The sequence below is a fragment of the Pseudorca crassidens genome, chromosome 12 (genome assembly GCF_039906515.1).
Source record: "Pseudorca crassidens isolate mPseCra1 chromosome 12, mPseCra1.hap1, whole genome shotgun sequence".
NCBI classification, from domain to species: Eukaryota; Metazoa; Chordata; class Mammalia; order Artiodactyla; family Delphinidae; genus Pseudorca; species Pseudorca crassidens.
Window position 1 is genome coordinate 75799469 of NC_090307.1, and position 23543 is coordinate 75823011.

The window sequence follows — 23543 nt, forward strand, 5'->3', positions numbered from 1 at the left end:
TTTCGGACAATCCAGAGTGTCCTCCTCAAAGGCACAGTTGAAAACCACAGGTTTACTGAATTGTGGTCAAATAGTCTGTCAGAGTACCTGGCCTCCCAAGCTTCCTGCCCAGGCCCCTGGCTGCAGACTGCCTCGCTGCCCTGGTCGGGCTTCATGAGCTGTGGCTGGAAGACGATTGACAGCATCTTTTGGGACTGCTTGATTTGGACCTGGCCCTGTAAGGCCCAGCCCCATTTCCCTGACTGACAAATTTGAAAACTGAGAGACTTGGGTTGTTTTTAAGGAGGCACAGTAGCATGTTTCTCTCTGGATCTTCCTCTGTGAGTGGGTTTAATCTTCCTGAGGTTTTACCCCACCTGCCCAGGCCTAGGTTCTCTCTTCAGACCAGAAATAGCACCGTAATGGCTGATGCTCTCCTGGCTAACAGATGTAGCGTGCACCCTGACGGAATGCGGGTCAGGCATGAGCTTGTACCACCATCTGCCTTTCCGATGCTCTGTGTGGTCTGACAGGCGGTGGGTGGCTGAGATGGGGCTGGGGGACGTCTAGGGGTGAGGTGCTGCAGAAGACTGCATCGGCTGCCAGGGCCTGGCTGTGGTTGAGCTGCAGCACTGACGCGGCGGGCCCCTCCCCCAGGTCCAGGAATCCGTGGCCAGCTGCTTGCCGCCCCTCGTCCCCGCCATCAAGGAGGACGCTGGAGGGATGATCCAGAGGCTGATGCAGCAGCTGCTGGAGTCAGACAAGTACGCTGAGCGCAAAGGGGCTGCTTACGGGCTGGCGGGCCTGGTAAAGGGCCTGGGCATCCTGTCGCTGAAGCAGCAGGAGATGATGGCTGTGCTGACTGATGCCATCCAGGACAAGAAGAACTTCCGCCGCCGAGAGGGTGAGTGTCTCCAAGCTCGGTGCCGCCCAGCGTGGGAGGTCAGTCCCCATGGCTGCCAGAGGAGGGAATCTGGCTTTTCCTCCCCTGCTGAAGGCTGGCGTTTGTGTGTGTGCTGCAGGGGGGGCAGCTGTCTGTGAGCCATTCCATCCCATCCTTGCTGATGCGGCCCGGACTTCCCTTTTTTCTAACTCAGCAACACCCTCAGCTGAGAGAGACTTGCCATTCTAGCTGTTAGTGCTCCCTGTTCTCACCTCCTTTCTGCTCAGGGGAGGCAGAGGGGCTGCTCCCTCACGGGGCAGCCACTTTAGTCCCACAGCTGCCCTGAGTGTTTCCAGAGGATGAGGAGGTGGTGGGGAGCTTGTCCTGTGGCTGCCCCGAGAGGACATCCTGTTCCCAGCCGTCCTGCCTTCTCCCCCAGGAGCGCTCTTTGCCTTCGAGATGCTCTGCACCATGCTGGGGAAGCTCTTCGAGCCGTATGTGGTTCATGTGCTGCCCCATCTGCTGCTGTGCTTCGGGGATGGGAACCAGTACGTGCGTGAGGTAAGTCCTGAGGCTGCACTTGGGAATGGCTGGCAGTGGTTCGAGGCCCCTGCTGCTGGCAAGCCCTCTGCCCGCATCTTGGACACTGGTTACTGGTACGGACTCCTCTGGTTCCCAGTGAAGTACTGAAGCCCTGTGAGGTGAGAAACCATGTTTCTCCTGCTCAGCTGTCTCTGCGGGCCTGGGCACAGGGTCTGACGCAGTAGACCCCCCCAGTGAGCGTTGGTCACCAGGAGAACCCTCGGTCCAGCATCAGGCCTTGACCCTTGTGTAGCCGAGGAGGCCCCTGAACATCTTTTCTCCTCCCTTGAGGCTGCAGATGACTGTGCCAAGGCTGTGATGAGCAACCTGAGTGCTCATGGGGTGAAGCTGGTGCTCCCCTCCTTATTGGCTGCCCTGGAGGAGGAATCCTGGAGGACCAAAGCCGGTAAGGCCACTCCCTCCCTCCCTCCCTCAACTTCCTGTTCTGAAAACTGCCCTTACAGGGGTCCAGAGCCACAGCTCTTGTGCTGTGTGTGCTCCCCAGCCCAGGGATGAGGCCAAGACTCTGGTTAGGCAGCTCATTCCTTTATTAGTTTGTTGCTTTCTTGCAAAGAACAGGCCTCTCACAGGAGCCACAGACCTAAGTCAGGAAATCGCAGAGCTTTAAGGCTTGTCTGTGGCTAGGTCTGTGATTTTAAAGCCTTTCTCCCCACCCCATTAAACCGCCTTTTTTTTTTTTTTTTTTTAATGAGTCAATTTTTATTTTATTTTTGGTGGTGTTGGGTCTTTGTTGCTGCGCGTGGGCTTTCTCTAGTTGCGGCAAGCGGGGGCTATTCTTCATTGCAGTGCGTGGGCTTCTCACGCAGTGGCTTCTCTTGTTGTGGAGCACGGGCTCTAGGTGCGTGGGCTTCAGGAGTTGTGGCACGCGGGCTCAGTAGTTGTGGCTTGCGGGCTCTAGAGCGCAGGCTCAGTAGTCATGGCACACGGGGCGGGCTTAGTTGCTCTGCGGCATGTGGGACCATCCCGGACCAGGGGTTGAACCTGTGTCCCCTGCGTTGGCAGGCAGATTCTTAACCACTGCGCCACCAGGGAAGTCCCGAAACCCCTTTTTAAAAAATGTAATCTTATTTGGAATCCTAATTTGTAAAACAGAGTTGCTCAGGTTTGGGGAGGGTCAGCATCGGGGCTTCCTCCTCAGTCCTTCAGGCTTCCCCCTACATCTTGAAAAATCACAATCTTAATCAGTCTCCTCATTTGTGGATGAGGAGACTGAGGCCAGAGAAATTCAGTGAATTGACCTTGGATCACTGTCAGCTCTAAGCCAGGTCTGGCCACTCTCCCCAATACTGCCCAGCCTCTTGCCCAGGCTCAGCAGGCCTCAGGAGCATTTTGCTCGCTTGGCTGGAGCCCGACCCTGTGCCCTCTTCCCGGGACTGCTGGAGCAGTCTGCAGAGGAGCAGGCCGTGTGTCCCTTGCCCGGGCAGCCAGCCCAGGCGACTTGCCAACCTGTGCTCAGTGATTTCATGCTGGGCGTGTGTCTGCCGTCTGCAGGGTCGGTGGAATTGCTTGGGGCGATGGCGTACTGTGCTCCTAAGCAGCTGTCGTCCTGCCTACCCAACATCGTGCCCAAGCTCACAGAGGTGCTCACCGACTCCCACGTCAAAGTGCAGAAGGCCGGACAGCAGGCGCTCAGGCAAATTGGCTCCGTCATCAGGAACCCGGAGATCCTGGGTACGCCTCTCCCACGAGGGCACTGGCCCCGGTTCCTCCTCCTATCCCTGGACACTGCAGGGAACATGCACCCATTCAGCTTAGGCCCTCTGAGGACAGATATGTTCACATTGAGGTAACCTCTAAATTTGGGGGAGCCCTTTTCCTACGATAATAAGTGGAAAGTAGTTTGGAAGTGGTCTGTTTTCCTGTTGGTCTGGAGCAGTCATTGACTGCTCAGGTAGGGAAACTGAGTTGTTGGCCCAGAAATAGCTTGACTCTAAGGGAGCCTTGAGGTCAACAGATAAATGACAAGCTCTGGACCACATCTGCATCATCCAAAGTGTTAGGTTTTGGGGAACTTTTCTATTCTCTCTCATTCCAGGAGGCCTGTGATAGAGGGGTTAGGGAGCTTACTTTTTACTGTGGTTATTTCTTGAGTAATTAGGGAAAGATTGATTTCTAGAAACAAACCCCAGCCAGCTACCTTGACCAGTACTGTACTTGTTAATTTTTAAGCTTCAGCATAGAACATCGGTACCCATTCAGTGCCTTTCAGCCTGAGTATTTCCAGACTTGTTTTCATTCAGAAAATGATGGGTTTTTGTTTTTGTTTTTGTTTTTGTTTTTTAAGGGATGAATAGGTAGATGTGGATTTTGTTGTTGTCCAACACCCCTGGGGATTTCTAAGGCCCAGAATAGTCTCATCTCTATCAAATGAATGCCTTCATTTTCAGAATCCAGCCTGGGGCCTTTTTTTTTTTTAATTGACTAGTTTGTATAATGTAAAATTCACTTCTCAAAAATGTACAACTTAGTGGTTTTTAGCATTTTCACAAAATTATGTAAGTATCACTGCTGTTTAGTTCCGGGGCATTTTCATCATCTCAGAAAGGAACCCCACACCCAGCCATTAGCATTCACTCCTCATTTCCCCTCCTACCTCTAGCCTCTGACAACCACTAATCTATTTTCTGTCTCTGAGTTTGCCTATTCTGGACACTTCACGTAAATGGCATCATACAGTGTGTGGCCTTTTATGTCTAGCTTCTTGCATTTAGCATTATGTTTTCAAGGTTCATCCACACTGTAGCATGTATCAGTACTTCTTTCCTTTTATGGCCCAATAATGTATTCCAATGAATGAGTATACCACATTTTGTTTATCCATTCATCAATTGGTAGATGTTTGGGTCGTTTCCACTTTTTGGCTGTTAATATTGCTATGAACGTCTGTATCCAAGGTTTTTTTTTTTTTCCCTGTAGGCATGATTTCAGTTCTCTTGGTTAGATACCTAGGAATGGAATCGCTGGGTCATGTGGTAACTGTTTACCTTTTTGAGGAAGTGCTAGACTGTTACCCCACGCAGCTGTACCATTTGACATTCCCGGCAGCAGTGTATGCGAGTTCCAGTTGCCACCTCTGTTATTGTCTGTCTTTTTGGTTACAGTCATCCTCGTGGGTGTGAAGTGGCATTTCATTGTGGTTTTGATTTGCATTTCCCTAATGACTAATGATGTGGAACATGTTTTCATGTGCTTATTTTTCATTTGCATATCTTCTTTGGAAAACTGTCTGTTCAAATCCTTTGCCCATTTTTTAACTGAGTTATTAGTTTTTTGTTGTTGTTGTTTTCTGTTGTTGTTTTTTTTGGTCTGCGTGCTTGGCTTGCGTGATCTTAGTCGCCTGACCAGGGATTGAACATGGGTCCTGGCAGTGAAAGCACCAAGTCCTAACCACTGGACTGCCAGGGAATTCCCTTAAAAGTCTTGACCAGCATGTGTCTTTGTAGTTGTTGAATTCCCTGGGTTTGTGGAAAAGATAAGCCAGGTATTCCTCTTGGAATTCCTTCTGCTGGGCTGATGGTGCTGAACTTTTGAGAGCTTGTTGTACCTGGGCTTAGCTGCTCTGAGTATTGTGTGCTTCACTCCCACCACTGGTTCAGGGGCCTTTGGTGTCTCCAAACAGTTTTTTCTCAAGACCACTTTGGGTTGCTGCTTCCAGAATAAGATCCATGTTGTCCAAGTAGCTCTCCCACGGAGGCCCAGCACTGAGGCTGCAGCTCAGTGCCATTGAAGCTAGCCCACAGGTGCCCCACCAGACCACAACTGTGCAGTGCAAAGGGGTGATGGCTGCTGTCCCCACACCGCTTCCTCTTGGGGAGCAAGAATAGAGTTGCTCTTTGCAGACAGGCTGGCTTCCTCAGTTGGCGATTCGCGGGGCTCTAGGGAGGGGTGACCTTGGACTCCCTTCTCTTTTGGCTCCCTCTAGTGCTGGGGATCCAGCAGATTTGCCACACCATAGACTTGTACAAAGCAGCCTCTCTCTTGTTTGGACATGCAGCCATTGCCCCAGTCCTGCTGGATGCCCTGACGGACCCCTCTCGGAAGACCCAGAAGTGCTTGCAGACCTTGCTGGATACCAAGTTTGTCCACTTCATTGATGCCCCGTCCCTGGCCCTCATCATGCCCATTGTCCAGAGAGCCTTCCAGGACCGTTCCACGGACACACGGAAGATGGCAGCCCAGATCATTGGCAACATGTACTCCCTGACAGACCAGAAGGTATCAGCCTATCTGGGGCTCGTACAGGACAGACTAATGGATGCTGGTTTAGGGCACAGAGTCCCTACTGACAGTAGACACAGGAGAGCTATGAGCATTTGGCCCCTGATTATATTTGTGGGGAGAAATGGACCATTTGGGGGTGGAGGGTAGAAATCTAGGCTCTCTGGGCATCTTCCAGAACATAGCGATACAAGTCCTTACTAGCTCAGACCCCAGGTGAGGCCTGTCCCACTGGGCTCCTTTTATAGATTGACAGGGAGGAAAGGTCCAGCCTTGCCTTTGACGACCTTTCAGGAGTGTTGGGAAACCGGCTGCTGCTTTGACTGCTTGCGGTGTTTTCTTATTGAAAGCATTTGCTTCTGTAAGCCTCTCAGAGGAAATTAGCCTAGTTTGGGAGATTGACTTTGTTTGTTTACTTGCTCCTAGGGGCTTGGATGTGTGATCTCACTACCACAGATCTGCTTTGCTTGCTGAGGCTATGGGCACAAGAGATAAAGTGGGAAAGTTAGTCAATCCTAGGAAATTTGGGATAGTTGGAAAACCAAAAAATTTTATCCATAGCCCTCCAAAAGCTAAAATAATTCTTGTTAATGTTTTTAAATTACATGTAAAAAAATGATATTTCCGGGCTTCCCTGGTGGCGCAGTGGTTGAGAGTCCGCCTGCCGATGCAGGGGACACGGGTTCGTGCCCCGGTCCGGGAAGATCCCACATGCCGCGGAGCGGGTGGGCCCGTGAACCATGGCCGCTGAGCCTGCGCATCCGGAGCCTGTGCTCCGCAATGGGAGAGGCCACAACAGTGAGAGGCCCGCGTACCGCAAAAAAAAAAAAAAAAAAAAAAGATATTTCCAAACATAAATGTATTTCTAAGTTATAGCAAGTTATTCATAAAACTGAGTTTTTAATAGTTATGTAATATTCCAACGAGTTTATATATCATAACTTATATAATTCTATTGTTGGTCATACAGTGTCCAAGGTTTTTTGCTATTTTAAATGATGCTGCAGTGAACATAAGGCATTTTCTATATTTAAAACTGTTTCTGAAAGCTGAATGCCGTATCAAGAGACATAAACCTTTTAAGGTGAAGAGAGTGAAAAGATGATAATGCAATTCTGAAAGGAGTGCCAAAAGAATTTCCTAGATTCCTGAGTCTGGGCAGCCCTTGGTCCCAGGAGGAGGAAGAGCATTGAACTGCATCTGGGGGCTCACTCGACCTCTTGAGGATGGGCCTGGGGTCCCTTGTAGGTTTCCCTGAGCAATCACATGGGCCTTCAAGGAACCAGTGGGAGTGATGGGGGTTCTTTGCCAGTGACAAGCACCCCTGTGAGCGCTCCTAGTCAACAGAATGGTGTGGTCAGGGTCCACCGTGAAGCAGGGCTGGAGAAAGCCGGAATTGGGCCTCCCCTGAGCCACCTCTTCTGTTATTGCAGGACTTGGCTCCTTACCTGCCAAGCGTCACGCCTGGTCTGAAAGCTTCTCTTTTGGATCCTGTACCTGAGGTGAGTCTGGGAGGAGAGGGGGCAGGAGCTCGTTATTTTAGCCCAGTCCCAGAAAATTGATTCCTAAGAATTCCCTATAAGCTGCATTTGCGTCTGTCTGGTAAAGGGAAGGAGACCCTAGGGCACCCCGCCTTGCTCCTGCATGGTCACCTGGTCTTGAGCCACATCTCCTCACCATCCCTGCTCTTGGTTACCTGACAGGTGCGGACGGTGTCTGCAAAGGCTCTTGGAGCCATGGTGAAGGGCATGGGGGAGTCATGCTTTGAGGACTTGCTGCCGTGGCTGATGGAGACACTGACCTATGAGCAGAGCTCTGTGGATCGCTCAGGCGCTGCGCAGGGTGAGGCAGGGCGGGCCCAGGGGCCAGACCGGCAGTGCCCTCTGGGAACCCTTAGATCTGATGGGCTCATTCTGTCCTTTTCTTGCAGGGTTGGCCGAGGTCATGGCTGGCTTGGGGGTGGAGAAGTTGGAGAAGCTGATGCCAGAAATTGTGGCTACAGCCAGCAAAGTGGACATTGCACCCCACGTCCGAGATGGCTATATCATGATGTTCAACTACCTGCCTATCACCTTCGGGGACAAGTTCACTCCTTATGTGGGACCCATCATCCCCTGTATCCTCAAAGTAGGCACCAGCGAAAATGCTGAGGATAGAATTACTGAGGAGGGCAGGACACATGCACTCTCCCAGAGAGCTAGGGCTCCCCGCCAATTGGGGCTGGGTGGCAGGAGTCCTCATCCTGCTCTTCAGGGAGTCCCATTTCCTCTTAGGTTTGGGTGCCTAGGGGGAGGCAGTTCTGGCTGACCCACCCTCTGTGTGCACAGGCTCTTGCTGATGAGAACGAGTTTGTGCGTGATACCGCTCTGTGTGCGGGCCAGCGGGTCATCTCCATGTACGCCGAGACGGCCATAGCCCTGCTGCTGCCCCAGCTGGAGCAAGGCCTCTTTGACGACCTCTGGAGAATAAGGTGAGAACTCAGGCGGAAAGAGCCAGTGGCCACAGTTCTGTGTTTGGGGAACTGAGAAATGAAAAGCAAAATGCTGCGAAAAACTCTCAATTTTTCCAGACCCTCACTTTTAACCATTTTGTAACTCCAGTATCCCATAGCAGTGTCTTCAATTCTAATTCTCGTCTAAAAAGTTTTCTCTATTCAGTCCTTCAGTTTGTGTCAAAATTTTAAATGCAAATGCTTTTTAATCTGAAAATTCTACTTCTAGGATTTTATTGCAAGGACATATTTAGTCAAGTGCTTAAAGATGTATTTAGAAGGATGTTTGTTGCGGTATTGTTTATCATTTGAAAAACTGAAGGTAGGTTTACAAAAGTCATCGCACATCCACACCATGAACTTTGATTTGGCCATTACAAAGAATGGCATAAGGACTATGTCAGCTGACACAGAAAGCTCCTCGACCTATTGTTGATGGAAAGGTGCGGGCCATGGCCCGGTGTATGTGGTGCAGGCCCACTTCACACATGGTGTGTGTGGGAGGGTGATGTGTACAAGGGTGTCACTGGAGTGTCAGAGTGGTTGCCTGGGTGCTGGGAGTCTGGGTGATTGTTTACACTCTCTTTATATTTTTTTTGTATTGTTTGAATTTTCAATTTCAATATGGTATTTCTGTAATCATTAAAAACAATAAATCTGGGCTTCCCTGGTGGCGTAGTGGTTGAGAGTCCGCCTGCCAATGCAGGGGACATGGGTTCGTGCCTCGGTCCAGGAAGATCCCACATGCCGCGGGGTGGCTGGGCCCGTGAGCCATGGCCGCTGAGCCTGCGCGTCCGGAGCCTGTGCTCCGCAACGGGAGAGGCCACAGCAGTGAGAGGCCCGCGTACCGCCAAAAAAACAACAACAATAAATCTAATTTAATTTGAAGAGAAACAAAAGTTTATCCTTCTAGGCCTCTCCTTATGTCTGTAGTTCTGATGATCCACATTCCTGGTTTCTTGTTAATACTTCCCTCTGTGCTCTCTTCTCTCTTTTTAATAACTTTATTATAGAAATTTTTGTATCTGCTTTTAAAAAATGTCCTTTTTTATTATTAAAGTAATGTTCATTAGTAGATAACTTGGAAGGAACATATGTGGGAGACTATAAAGAAATGAGTATTGCCTGTGACCTCTCCTGTTCTAAGAGAACCGCCATGAGTGTTTTGGGTACATTTCCTTCTATTCTCTTTTCTGTCCAGTGGCTTGGTTGTGCACTGAGACAGCCTCCTGTGACTGTGTGACTCTGTTCTTGGCCTCCTCAGGTTCAGCTCTGTTCAGCTCCTTGGGGATCTCCTGTTCCACATCTCAGGAGTCACAGGGAAGATGACCACAGAAACTGCCTCTGAAGATGATAACTTCGGAACTGCCCAGTCCAACAAGGTGTGTGCCTTATTTTGATTTTCCTCCCTCTGCTGATGGTAGGGAGACTCCCTGGCACTCACACTGTGGAGGCTTCACCACCTCGTGTTCTCTGCTTCTTTCCACTGTTGCAGGCAATCATCACTGCCCTGGGGGTAGATCGGCGGAACCGGGTGTTAGCAGGCCTGTACATGGGCCGCTCTGACACCCAGCTGGTTGTGCGGCAAGCATCCCTGCACGTCTGGAAGATTGTGGTCTCCAATACCCCCCGCACCTTGCGTGAGATCCTGCCCACCCTCTTTGGGCTCCTGTTGGGTTTCCTGGCCAGCACGTGTGCAGATAAGAGAACGGTAAGTTTCGCAGGCCTTGCTTCTGACCAAGCAGCCCCTGATGCCTCTGATGCCTGCAGAGGATGGGAGAGTCCCTAGGGTCCCCTATCTAACACGGGAGCATTTATTTATTTACTTAGTTATTCAACAAATATTTATCATCTACTATGTGCTAAGCAGCGGCCCAAGACCTGGGGAGATAGTGGAGAAGAAAGGCAGCCTCGTGGAGCTACAGTCTGGTAGAGGAGACGAATGTTAATCAAATAATCACAAAAACAGATGGAAAATGCAACTATGGCAAGTGCTATGTGGCACTGCTAATGCTTATAACAGGTCAACCAGCTGGGGGTCAGGGAAGCCTTCTCAGAAGAAGTGATGCTTGAAGATGAACGATGAGTGAGCATTAATGGGTGGGGAGGTGATGAAAGACTGTTCCAGACCAAGGGACTAGTGCTTGAGATACCAGGATGGGATGTGCACAAGCCATGAGGTGGGCGGGAATGCGGCCAACAGCAGGGGCTGAACGAAGGCCGGTGCAGCTGGAGGAGAGGCCCACCAGGGCTGATGATCGCTCCTGCCAGTCCTCTTTGGCCCACCCCCAACCCCCATCCCTGGCAAGCAGATGTGTATTTGGCTCTGAAGAAGGGTTTGCATGAGGCCTCAGAGGAGATGAGTTTTTTTCCTTAAAGTGTTTATCCCAAATTCAGGGTCCGCTTTCCTGGGCAAGAGCATGAGGGTTAAGTGACTTCTAGGCCCCAGTTTTTGATCCAGGGAAATCGGCCCTTGACTGGGCAGCACATGATGAGTTTCTTGGTCGTATATAAGGTGCCAGCTTTTGCTTTAGGTTGTGTAGGTGTGTGTGACGCAGAGAGATCATTTTATTTTGTCATGTTTTGCAAGCACCGTGGGGGCTCTCCAGGGGTAAGAGCGTTTGGGAAAGTTAAGTCTGGCTTGGATAAAGTCTGGGAGGTTCCAGGGCCCTCATTCTGGAGTTGTGCATGGGGTGCCCTGGGGTTTGCAGGGAGTCGATGTCCTGACTTGAGCTCTGCCGACAGATTGCAGCCAGGACACTGGGAGATCTCGTCCGGAAGTTAGGGGAGAAAATCCTACCTGAGATCATCCCTATCCTTGAGGAAGGCCTGAGGTCTCGGAAGAGTGACGAGAGGCAGGGAGTGTGCATTGGGCTGAGCGAGATCATGAAGTCCACCAGCCGGGACGCCGTGAGTATCTCCGCAGGGCCCTGCGGGTCCTGCACCTGACTCAGAGGGCCAGGGAGGTTACAGGACAAACTGCACCACTAGCGACACTTCACCCTCAGGGACATGCGAACCTCGCTCCAGAGGGCATTGCTGGCAGCGGGGTGCCGGCAGGGCCGCAGTGCATTGGAATTTCCCTCTCAGCTTTCCCATCAGTTTTACAGGCTATAAGACCTAAGCGATTTAGAGGCCTGGAGTAGCTTTTGGAGATTGGAGATAGTCTTTCCCTCACCACTCCTGAGGTTGCTCCAAGAGTAATCCTTTTGTGTCACTACATCAGTTCAGTTAACACGTGTGGTGCACTTAGCGGAGAAAGGAGGTGCGCGTGTGTGAGTGGTGGAGGGCAGCAGAGAGCAGGAGGGTGTGCTCGTTCTCAGAGGGAGCGGAGTAGATGAGAGTGAGTACCCAGTGGGTGGAAACGCATTGTCTCCAGCAATGAGACTGTTTCCATAGCAGCTACATTCAAGAGGGTTGGAGTCCTTTTCACTGACCCTACTTTTCTACGGTAATTGATCCTCCAAACATTGATCCTCCCCAACGTGGGGAGTAGGTTGAGAGTAGGCATAGAGCTCTCGATTGGGATGAAAGCACCAAAGCAATGAATGGGTGGCGGGTCAGAAATTCGAGCACGTAGCCAATTGCTCAGCCTGAAAAGCCTCGTCTGATTTACAGGATTCTTCTCCTCCTGTGTGTATCAGTATACGTATTACATTTGGGGTTTTATATTTGCATTTTTCAAAGAATAAAGGTAAATTCTGTCACCAAAAGAGCTGTGATTCATTAAATAGTAAGTGCCCCAAAGGCTGAGGCCTTGCTGGTGGCCATATTCATATTCAGTCCTTAGATTCATAGGGGGCGTTGCTTTGGTGGAATTGGTTGCAGAGGAAACAGAGCTGTCATTGGCCCCGTTGCAGATGCAAAGACTTCATAAGGAAGCAAGGTTTTTTCAATTTCAATTTTTATTTTATTTTTATTTATTTATTTATTTATGGTTGTGCTGGGTCTTTGTTGCTGCGCCAGGGCTTTCTCTAGTTGCGTCGAGTGGGGGCTACTCTTCGTTGCGGTGCGCAGGCTTCTCACTGCAGTAAGAAGCTTCTCTTGTTGTGGAGCACAGGCTCTAGGCATGCGGGCTTCAGTAGTTGTGGCATGCTGGCTCAGCAGTTGTGGCTTGCGGGCTCTAGAGCGCAGGCTCAGTAGTTGTGGCACGTGGGCTTAGCTGCTCTGCAGCATGTGGGATCTTCCTGGACCAGGGCTCAAACCCGTGTCCCCTGCATTGGCAGGTGGATTCTTAACCACTGTGCCACCAGGGAAGTCCCAGGGAGCAAGTATTTGAGTTGAGACTTGAAGAAGGACTCGGAGTTTCCTATGAAGATAAGCAAAAGAGTCTGGGGAGTGGAGGCCACATCACTAGGGTCCTTGACATGAGAACGAGTTTGAAGTTCCTGTAGGAGACCAGAGTATTTGGAGAACTTGCCGGAAAAAGTCAGGCTATTAATTATTAAGTCTGGTGAAGGCTCCTTAGGAGTAGATTACACAGCCTCTCTGCTTTTTCATACTTGTGCATTTCCACAGAAACCATCTAAGTTAAAAAAAAAAAAGTCAAGCCCAGGGAGCAGCGGTGGCCTGGCTGGGCCAGAGGTCCTCACCGCCCCCCTGCTGATTTCTTCTCCCTCTGCCACGTCGGGTTCAGTACACCTGTACCGTTGCAGGTGCTGTATTTCTCCGAGTCCCTTGTGCCCACGGCAAGGAAGGCCTTGTGTGACCCGCTGGAGGAGGTCAGAGAGGCGGCGGCCAAGACCTTTGAGCAGCTGCACTCCACCATCGGCCACCAGGCTCTGGAGGACATCCTCCCGTTTTTACTGAAGCAGCTGGTGAGTGGCTCTGCCCCACACCTACCAATCGGGCTTTTACCATCTCTGTAGAGGCAACACGCGGGGGGCTGATTCTGCCAAGGCAGCCGCAGTGTGGGCCCCAGAGGGAGTGGGTGCACAGGATGGGATTTGGCTCTGTGTTTCTCCTTTGACAGTCAGTCCATGTGGGTGCAGAGGGAGGAGGGGAGGAGACTGGAGAAGGACGTTGGCGCCGGCCGGTCCAACACAGTGGAGGTGGAGACAAGAGCCGGCTTCTGAACATTGCCCCCATTGCCCCTCTGCAGGATGATGAGGAGGTGTCAGAATTTGCCTTGGATGGTCTGAAGCAAGTGATGGCCATCAAGAGCCGTGTGGTGTTGCCCTACCTCGTGCCCAAGGTAAGTCCCAACACGTGGCAACCCTCTGGCCCAGAAGCCACAGCCACATCACTGTTCCCCGGGCCTGCGTGAAGGCCAACTCTGAACTCAGATGCTGGGAGAGGCTGGTGACTCTTGTAGTGGGATGGGATCTCCCAGAGCTTAGCGCCGCGGCCAGCACAGGGCAGCACCCATTGAGTTGCTGTTAATCATTCCGCAGCTGACGACCCCACCTGTCAATACCCGGGTGCTGGCTTTCCTTTCGTCTGTGGCAGGCGACGCCCTGACCCGTCATCTTGGCGTGATCCTCCCGGCGGTCATGTTGGCCCTGAAGGAGAAGCTGGGGACTCCAGCTGAGCAGCTGGTGAGTGTCACAGTCACTCCTGCAGGCTCTCTAACCCTGCCCCATCCTGTCCTGTCCTGGAGGAGCTGTGCTCAGCCGAGGCATCCCCTGTGGTTTTAGGAGATGGCCAACTGTCAGGCTGTGATCCTCTCGGTAGAAGATGACACCGGGCACCGGATCATCATCGAGGATCTGTTGGAAGCCACCCGCAGCCCTGAAGTGGGCATGAGGCAGGCTGCTGCCATCATCCTCAACATCTATTGTTCCCGCTCAAAGGTGGACTACACTAGCCACCTGCGGAGCCTGGTCTCAGGCCTGATCCGCCTCTTCAACGACTCCAGCCCTGTGGTTCTGGAGGAGAGCTGGGATGCCCTGAATGCCATCACCAAGGTGAGGAGCTGTGGACCCCACAGCCAGCTTCTGGTTGTGGACAATTCTAGGCGCTTATAAGACTAGACTCCTAAGGCACCCCATGTACCTGTCACCTAGCTTCAGCATCTGTCGATTCGTGGGCAGTCTTATCTATACTCCCACCCACACCTTTCCTCCTGCTATATTATTTTGAAACAGCCTTGAGAGGGTTTTACCTAGAACTCTGACATCCTCTCTGCTTTTTCCCGGCTTCCCACAGAAACTGGATGCTGGCAACCAGCTGGCACTAATTGAGGAACTACACAAAGAAATCCGGCTCATAGGGAATGAGAGCAAAGGCGAACACGTGCCAGGGTTCTGCCTTCCAAAGAAGGTAAGCCAGGGCCCGTGCAGGGTGCGGCAGGCATGCGGTCTTCCTCCGCCTTCCCCTTGGGTCCCAGGAGGTTGGGCCGCTGGAGCAGCCCGTGTGTTAATCTGGCTTAGTGCTTGCTCTAGGTGCCATTCTGCACCTTCACAGGCAGCGTGCTTCTTCCCTGTGGTGACCCCTTGGGGACAGCATTCATCATCTTCGGTTTAAGTGGTGGAAGCCACCTCAGACAGAGTGAGTGAGTGACAGCAGTGCAGGTACCCTGTGTGGTAGGCCTGCTGGGACTCTGCTCTTCTTGTCACTGTCAAGACTGTTCCCCAGCCAGCACCATCTCAGGCTGCGACCCTGGCGGCCTGAATCAATCTCTCATGGAGTTGAGGAGAGATTGGCTAACAGGAGCTCCTTGCTTCGGGTGGGAGACACCTGGGCCCAGAACCTTTGAGATTTGACTCTCAGGTGTGGTTCTCTTGTCAGGGAGTAACCTCCATCCTTCCAGTGTTGCGGGAGGGCGTCCTGACTGGCAGCCCAGAACAGAAAGAGGAAGCAGCCAAAGCTTTAGGCCTGGTGATCCGCCTGACCTCAGCGGACGCCCTGAGACCCTCCGTGGTCAGCATCACTGGCCCTCTGATTCGCATCCTGGGGGACCGGTTCAGCTGGAACGTGAAGGCGGCTCTGCTTGAGACACTCAGCCTTTTGCTGGCCAAGGTGAGTGACTGATGAGTTCACACTCTCAGTCCATTCAGGCCTTAGAGAATGGATTTGTGTGTAGGATGCTGGCACGCGGTGTCCCGTAGAGGCGGGGTGACAGCTTATCTTGGAGAATCGGCAGAGCAGAGGGAGTTAAGACTTTGGAGTCAAGACGCACTGCACATGGTCAATTCCAGGTCCGCCACTTGGTAGCTGTATGGCCAGAATGACCTTGGGAAAGTTACGCAGCCTCTGAGCCTGTTTCCTCACCTGTGTTTTGAGAGTACTAAGACTGCTTGCCTCTCGAAGGGCGGTGTGACACAGGGCTCAGATAAAATAACATCAGGCACGAGGCCTGACACATTCTAAGCACTCGACACACCAGTGCATGTTAATTGCTGTTATTTATAAATGGGTCAAAGGACAAAATCCAGGGCCATGTAAATACAATTAAAACCTTGTTCAAAAACATTTCCCTTCTTTATGACCACCTCATAAATGAGGTGAAAAGAATCTGAGGAGAGAATGAAAAGGAAGTCTGAGAGCAACTGCAGTTAACTTCAGTTTTTGCCCAAAGTGTCAGAAGCAAAGATTGAACACATTAACTGTTTCTGATGTTTTATAGTGTAATAATTAAGCCCTTTGGATTTAAAAAAGCATAAACAGCCAGGATTTGTTGTTGTTAAAAAAAAAAAAATTTCTTACTTGAGGTTTGGGAACAAAAGCTTAAGATTTGTAGCTTTTTCCTTTTGGGAGAAAAGTGTGGGGAGCATCTTCCCAGATAAAAAATGGGATCGTGGGCATCAGCCTCATTCTGTAGGAAATTGAGTCTTTTTTTTTTCTTTTAAATTAAGTATCATCTTTACATTCTGTGCTGTTCTTTTCTGTGTTTTGTTTTGTTTTTTTAAACTCTGTATACAAATGGAGCCCTTCCCTCCTGGAATTTGTCCCTTAGGCCACAAGCCAGGTGCCACCCATAGGCAGGTGGTTCCCGCCGCAGGTTTGCCAGCTTCACTCTGTGGTCTGCCTCCCAGCTGCCTGCAAAACCCCGACCCCAGTATCTCCAAACTTTAATTGGCATTGAACCTCCAAACAGCTACTTTGATTTTCCCATTTAGCAATAAGTAAATCTTTCATCTTGGACTCATCTGTATTTTGTCACAAATGTGCCTGTTTTTCTATGTGTGGTCGGGGATTAGAATGGATTGTTAATGAGGGGGCGCACATGTGTACAAGGATGACCTTCTGAGGCTGTTTCATAGGATTGTTCTGAAGGCTGAATGTTAAATGCTCAGTAGATGGTACCTGCCCTTACACACCTGGTCCATTTCCCTGTCTTTGCACTAAAATGTTCTTCCATGGTACTGACAGCGTCTCCCAGCCTGCTCTAGTGTATTTGGAGACAAGGGTTTCGAGTCACTTGTCCACGTGGACAGGGCTTCACTAAGCCAAGTCCACGGCTCCCTTGGTGGTGGTGGTGGTGCTGGTGCTGCTGGTGGTGCTGGTGGTGGTGGTGGTGCTGGTGCTGGTGCTGCTGGTGGTGGTGCTGCTGGTGGCGCTGGTGGGGGGATGGTAGTGGTGGTGGTGCTGGTGGTGTCATCCTCCCAGTGCAGCGCAGGATGCTGAAAACGGAAGAGGAGACTTGAGTGTGACCTCTCTGTGCTGGGCGCCCCTGCCTTAACGGGACATCTATTCCTGGCCTATGTGTGGGAGCCAGGGCAGCTTATGGTGGTTTGTGATCATTTGTTTTTGTGCCTATAGTGCACTGTGGCCCTGGACTCCACCTCAGCTTTTGGGTGTGGGTCTCTCAAACAGGTTGGGATTGCCCTGAAGCCCTTCCTGCCCCAGCTGCAGACCACTTTCACCAAAGCCCTGCAGGACTCTAACCGGGGCGTGCGCCTGAAGGCTGCTGATGCACTAGGGAAGCTCATCTCCATCCATATCAAGGTGGATCCTCTCTTCACAGAGTTGCTGAACGGAATCCGGGTCATGGAGGACCCGGGTGTCAGGTAAGGCCCTGGTGGGGAGAGCTGTGGCCGTGGGGAGGCCGGGCAGCTCCTGAAGCAGCCCGGGCCCTGCCTGTGCGGCGGGAGCATAGGTGAAGCAGAGCCAGGTTTTAAGTTGGGTGTACTGGTTCTGTAGGGACACCATGCTTCAGGCCCTGAGGTTTGTGATTCAGGGAGCAGGGGCCAAAGTGGACGTGGTTATCCGGAAAAGCATCGTCTCACTCCTGCTGAGCACGCTGGGACATGACGAGGTACAGCGGCAGGTGGACGTGGGGCTGGGGGGCTCGGCTGGTTTCCCTTCTCTTTCCTTTGGTTAGCATCTCTGCTTTGTGTTAGAAGAACTTGGTCAGTAGTGATAATCACTCCCGACATTCGTATCACTCTGTGGTTTACCACGCCTCTGGTAGTGAGGGAGACAAGGCGCGTCTTGATATCAATATTGATATCGATGATGTGTTGTATAGATAAGGAAAGTAAGGTTTTTAAAGTCCCAGGTCTCTCATTCATTTGTCCTCTAGTCTTAAACAAGTCATTTTCCCTCTCTGCCCCTCATTTCCCCAGTTGTAAAGTGAAGAGTTTCGTTTATTGGTTTAGAAAACATTTGCTGAGCTGAAGGGCCTAGCCCAGAGGTAAATGAAGCATGGGCACAGCCCTCAGGAAACTGTCTGGTGTCTGTCCAGGTGGGAGGGCTTAGCACTGTTTGAGAGGGTGAGACTCACTTGGGGCTGCACCCTAGCAAGTGGTAGAGTCAAAACCAGCACCTGAGCCCCGTGGCTCCTGGTTCTGTTCTGATGCCGTTACTGTAGCCCTTCCTGACCCCGTCTAGAAGCATTTGTGAAGTACCCCTTGACAGCCCAGTGCTGTAGCGGGCCCAGGAGGGCTTGAGCCTCTGAGAAGAATTTTCTCTTTGCCCTCTGACAGCCCTCTGCTGCGTGGCCAGATGTACACTGTGGGGCTGATCTCTGGAGAGAGGCCCCTGGGTTCACATGGAGCTACACCCCGTCGTCTGCCCATGCATGGGGCCGACTATCACGGCCCTCTAGCCTTCTCTGGGGTACAGATGGGAGACTCCACCTTCTTTTGGTCACAGTCTGTCACGGTTTTTATAGGGCCATGCACAGTGCAAGCAAAAGTTAGTATGTAAACCAATTTGCATTTCACCACAATGGAGCTTAAAATAGATCCAGAGTGGAGAGAGTGGCTGTCGTGTCAGAGAGAGCCAGCTTTAGCCTTGCTTGGCACCTGGGCAGGGAGCTCAGAGGCCCAAGGTGCTGGCCAACCACCCTCTCGCTCAGAACTTGCACTGGATCGAAGGTGGCAATCCAGAGTGCCAGCCCAGCTGATGCCTCCCCATGGGCCCTTGAGGCTCTGGTTGTTTGTTTTGTTTTGGGGGAGGCACGCCAAGTTGGCACTTCCTAATACTGTAGCACATAACCTGAATCCACTGTGTGGTGTCCCGTAGTTAGCTGGCAGGGAGAGCAGCAGGGCTTGTTATGTACGTGGCTTTGGTTTTGACACAAAACACTCGGCCTTTACCTATTGCCTTGGGTTGATCAGCTCTTCAGTTTAACTTCCCGGGACAAACCTGAGTAATGTCGGGGCAGCAGGGAGTCTCTCTGGACATAGGCGGACACATGAGCGGTTCGGGGGTGGGTGTGGGGTTGGGGGTGGAGCTCCAAGTGGTTCTCTGACCGCCTTTCCTGGGCACTGTGGGCGGGAGCTCGCGCCCCTCCCCGCCTCACAGGGCTGTTGATAGTAACTGAGATAATAAATATGAAGCATTCAGGCTTGTAAGAAGAAAGGTGCTATGTAAATATAGTTATTCTTGCTATTACGATGATGATTAACGTATGCACACAGGCTGGAGTTTTCTAAAATTAAGTGCTGGGTGTGTAATTTTTAACACGGCACCAAGTGGCAGCTGCGGTGAGTGGCAGTCCCGCTCTGGCGGTGGGAGCGTGGAGTGCCTGGAGGGAGGACTGGACTTAGGGTCCGCCTTCCTTCCAACGTTGTTCCCGCGGAGCCCGTGTGGGCTTGCATCCCCATTCACTGCCTTCTCTGCTCCGTCAGGACAACACGCGCATCTCCTCAGCTGGGTGCCTGGGGGAACTGTGTGCCTTTCTGACGGAAGAGGAGCTCAACACTGTTCTTCAGCAGTACTTGCTGGGTAGGCCTCTTGTGTCCACGGGGGGCTTTCTTTTCAGGGCCTCTCTGTCTCCCCTTCCCCTCAGAGGGTCTTCTGACAGTGGGACCACCCTCTCCTTGGAAATTCAGCTGTTAAAACAAAATGGAGTTTCTGGGGGTTCTGCAGCCCCGAGTGTTTCGGCTCCAAGAACACAAGCCACAGTCTGGAGCAGTTTGTGAGGGATGGCTGCTTGACATCCACTCGGGGCAGGGAGGCCTGTGTGCAGCGTGGACTGGGGTTTCTGCCAGGCTCTGAGCTGCCACATGAGTCTCAGGTTGGCGAGGTGGGCTTCGTGGGTGGTGGGCCATGCTGTGAGGTACAGGTTGACCCCAGTGTGTCCTTGCACCCAGCGGACGTGTCTGGCATCGACTGGATGGTTCGGCACGGGCGGAGCCTGGCTCTCTCCGTGGCTGTGAATGTGGCTCCCAGCAGACTCTGTGCAGGCAGATACAGCAGTGAAGTTCAGGACATGATCCTCAGCAATGCCATGGCAGACAGGGTAAGGCTTTGGGGCAGCCAGACTTGGTGCTCAGAGACCTGGGTTCAAATTTTACCTTTGCCAGTAACTTACTGTGCCCTTGGACTAGTACTTGATCTCTCTGGGCCCCAGTTTCATCATCTGAACAGTGAGGAGTTTGGGTTGGAGCATCTAGAGGTCCCTTCTAGGTCAGAAGGTCTCTGATTCCTGACCTGGGAACTAGTGACTCGGGTTTGGTTCATCTGCCTCACAGCCACGGCAGACCCTCTCCATGAGAGCTGCCGGGGGGTGGGGACTGGTGGGGAAGAGGCAGGGTCCCTGGAAAGTCCTGGGGAAGGGCTGGTGCCTGGCCCTGCTGCCCCGGGGACGGAGCCGGAGGCCACCCCGTCTAGCTCTCTCCTCTCTCCACAGATCCCCATTGCTGTGAGCGGGGTCCGGGGCATGGGCTTCCTGATGAAGCATCACATCGAGACAGGAGGAGGACAGCTGCCAGCCAAACTCTCCAGCCTGTTCATTAAGGTGAGCAGGGCAGCCAGGCTTGTGAGAAGGACCCGTGACCAAAAAACACTAGAGCTGTGTCCTCTGTATTCTAGGAGCTCTCCATGGATAGCCTGCGGCATCTCTGAGCCCATAGGGCTGGAATGCAAAAGAGTCGTGTGTGAGCTTTTCTCTGGAGGAGTGCCCAACTTTTTGTCAGGATGTCAAATAGACCTATGACCCCAAATCACGCTAAGAACCTCCATTTTAGGCATTCTTTCTAGGCACACCAATTTTGCAAACTTTGGGGCAGACCTGGGTTCAAATCTTAATAAACCTCCTCTTCCCTGCCTGCCTTTAGCAGGCATGACACTTACTAGTATGGCTGTCGTGGTGGCTGTTGTGGTGGCTGTGAGACCCAAGGAGGAAAGCTGGGGAGCCTGATGGCGAGGCCCCAGCCCCTGTGTAATAGAGCACACTTCTCAAACGGTTGTGTGCACACAAGACAGAACCAGAGTCTGCATGCTAAGAGATGCGGCTGAGCCTGAGACCCTGCCTTTGTAACCAGCTCCCAGGCAATGTCAGTGCTGCTGGTGCGCTGACCTCGCTCTGAGTAGTGAGGTTCCCAAGGCTGACTGCACCACCCTGCAGGCACCCACAGTGGAGAGTTTACAGGGCCCCGATTAGATTGAGCCTGTATGACGGCATCACCCTGCATGCAGCTTTTATCAGCGTTTATTACTGATGACCTGCTGTGTGCCCAGCCGGGCTAGACCCTGAAGGTGTAGAGGTGAACAGGGCAGACAGGATCTCTGGAGGTGGAGGTACACAAAAAGCCTGTGGGAAGGCTCTGATTTAGATGGGGCTGTCGGGGAGACCTCTAAAGGCTGACGTTTGAGCTGAGCCCTGAAGGATGAGAAGGAACCAACCAAACGAGGATCTGGGCCAAGCACGTCCCAGGCAGTGGGACCAGCCAGTGCAGAGGCCCGAGGCAGGAAGCAGCATGGTGTGTTTGCAGAAGCTGAACGCCCACGTGGGCCGAGAGTGGTGAGCAAAGGAGAGACTGGCATGAGATGAAGTGGAAGAGAATAGGGTCCGAATCACACCTGGTTATTACCCTCCCACAGTGGGGATGGCATCGGAGGGGAGCAGTGGGGTCAGTTTCCACGATGAAGAGAGTGTCAGGGCAGAGTCTGGGCTGCTTTGAGAAACAGACTGGATGTGCCTGGCTGAAAGCCTTGCGCTCCTCTTCATAGTGTTTGCAGAACCCATCCAGTGACATCAGGCTGGTGGCTGAGAAGATGATCTGGTGGGCAAACAGGGACCCACTGCCTGCCCTGGACCCCCAGGCCATCAAGCCCATCCTGAAGGCTCTTCTTGACAACACCAAGGATAAAAACACCGTCGTCAGGGCCTACAGCGACCAGGCAATCGTCAACCTCCTCAAGATGAGGCAGGGAGAAGAGGTGTTTCAGGTGGGAATCTGGGACTGGCGTGCCTCCCCTGGGCGTCTGTGGGCACTGGCCTTGCAGGCCTTCTGCATGACAGTGTTTAAGCATCACTCTTCACTGCCACCCCATCCGTATGCATGAGTGTTGACAGGCAGATTGTAGTCGAGTGACAGGTCTAGTGCCTAAAAACACACTCCTCTACTCCTGAGGTGTTCAGACGTCTTTCAGCAGCAGAGTCCCTTCTTCAAATAGACTTTCACGTGGCACACAGCCCTACAACAGATCCCACAGTGCTGCCCGTTGAGGCCCAGAGTCCTGTCACTCAGTCCCCTGCCCGCTGAGCAACCTTTAAAGCACTGAACAATACCTCACAACGTGAAAGGCGTGATGAGTGGTTGTCTTGGCTTTCCCTGGATCCATCTGATTCCCTTATTTTGCCAGATTCCACCTCAGTGGTTCTAGTCCTGGGTTAACATTCATTTTTGTCTTTGATTGGAGAAATCTGAAGCCATATTTTCTGACTTCGTCTCCTTGTTTCCATCTTCCCCCCAGTCCCTCTGCAAGATCCTGGACGTGACCAGCTTGGAGGTGCTGAATGAATGCAACCGAAGGTCTCTGAAGAAGCTGGCCAGCCAGGCCGACTCCACGGAGCAGGTGGACGACACCATCCTGACCTGACAGACCTGGGCCTGTCCACTGGGCTCTGCATCAGCATTTCAGCTCCACCTCTTTGTTCAATGTTTTCATTTTTGGAAATACGTTTGTTCTGATGGGGAGCTTAGGAGATGGCGTTCCCAGAAAGTATTTTAATATTATCAGCAGACCACAGCCAAAGCCTTAAATCAAACCCACACACAACTGAAAATTGCCTCCTCCATCTCTCACCCTTTTCTTTGGAGACGAGAAGGAAAAGCACATTGGTGAGCCTCACCCAGTGGTAACCAAGAGCTGCTTGTCCGTTCTGCATGTAGGTCTGGAACAAGGAGGCTCAGACTTCAGCTTCCTGGTCTCCTGTGCTTGAGCTCTGGTCCCAGGGCCAGTGCTGCCAACCTTTGCCTAGATCCTGAGGGGCACAGAACCGTGGAGGTGTGCCCAGTGTGGTGTGCCTTGGTGTGGCTTTTCAGCATTGTGTAGCCCAACTGGATCTGACCCTCCAGGTGACAATGACACACACATAGCCCTAGCAGTTCGCAAGTCAGGAGAGGGGTATAGGTTTAAATGCAGGTGGTTTGAAGGAGGGATGTTTAATAAAGGCTTTGATTTAATCTTGATAAGCAGATTTTAAAAAATCTCCAAACATCCACTAAACATGAAGCTTCCTGCGTCAGGAACAAGGCAAGACTTGCAGCTGTTTTCATAAGCACAGTCAGCAGTCTGATTTCTGGGCATCTCTCTCCTGCTCTTGGAAGTCTTGTAGATATCTACAGACTTCTCTGTCCTGAGGTCGGGTATCAAGGAGGGTGCAGCCAGGCCTGTGTTCTCACCTGCTGTGGAGGTTACAGGGGTCGAATTAGCCACCTCCCTGCTCTGTCCTGACTCAGACCGGTAGGGAGCTTCTGGGAGTCAAGTTTTAAAGAGAAACTCTTCCCCTGTGTGGAATAAGAACAAACCACATTCCTGTAATCAGAATTGCCAGAGGAAACCAAAGTTGCAGTTCAGCATCTGCCTCCTTTATGAATGACTTCCTTCCTCCTAGTTCTTGGAAGGCTCGTGATCCAAACGTCCTGTCTGATGGAGCACGCTCCTCCGGGCCCAGAGACGCAAGTGTTTCTGGGCTGTTTCCCTGGTCACGATATGGGACAAACTTCTATCAAAATTTCTGGTCAGAGC

The 23543-nt window shown here is 51.9% G+C and overlaps 1 protein-coding gene across 1 annotated transcript in view; it reads left to right on the forward strand.

Moving 5' to 3' along the window:
* The window catches only part of GCN1 (GCN1 activator of EIF2AK4), a 56851-nt gene extending 33864 nt beyond the window's left edge, over positions 1-22987 (forward strand). Inside the window, exons 34-58 of the mRNA XM_067700604.1 lie at positions 637-883; positions 1302-1423; positions 1736-1850; positions 2957-3136; positions 5460-5680; positions 7117-7185; positions 7387-7525; positions 7614-7810; positions 8011-8153; positions 9439-9556; positions 9670-9885; positions 10920-11084; positions 12830-12991; positions 13276-13368; positions 13568-13711; positions 13811-14080; positions 14322-14435; positions 14904-15134; positions 16932-17125; positions 17259-17373; positions 19193-19289; positions 19658-19806; positions 20197-20304; positions 21519-21737; positions 22266-22987. Coding sequence (XP_067556705.1) covers positions 637-883; positions 1302-1423; positions 1736-1850; positions 2957-3136; positions 5460-5680; positions 7117-7185; positions 7387-7525; positions 7614-7810; positions 8011-8153; positions 9439-9556; positions 9670-9885; positions 10920-11084; positions 12830-12991; positions 13276-13368; positions 13568-13711; positions 13811-14080; positions 14322-14435; positions 14904-15134; positions 16932-17125; positions 17259-17373; positions 19193-19289; positions 19658-19806; positions 20197-20304; positions 21519-21737; positions 22266-22391 — 3954 coding nt within the window. The 3' untranslated portion in view covers positions 22392-22987. The remainder of the gene's footprint in view (positions 1-636; positions 884-1301; positions 1424-1735; positions 1851-2956; positions 3137-5459; positions 5681-7116; positions 7186-7386; positions 7526-7613; positions 7811-8010; positions 8154-9438; positions 9557-9669; positions 9886-10919; positions 11085-12829; positions 12992-13275; positions 13369-13567; positions 13712-13810; positions 14081-14321; positions 14436-14903; positions 15135-16931; positions 17126-17258; positions 17374-19192; positions 19290-19657; positions 19807-20196; positions 20305-21518; positions 21738-22265) is intronic.
* The last annotated feature ends 556 nt before the right edge of the window (positions 22988-23543 follow it).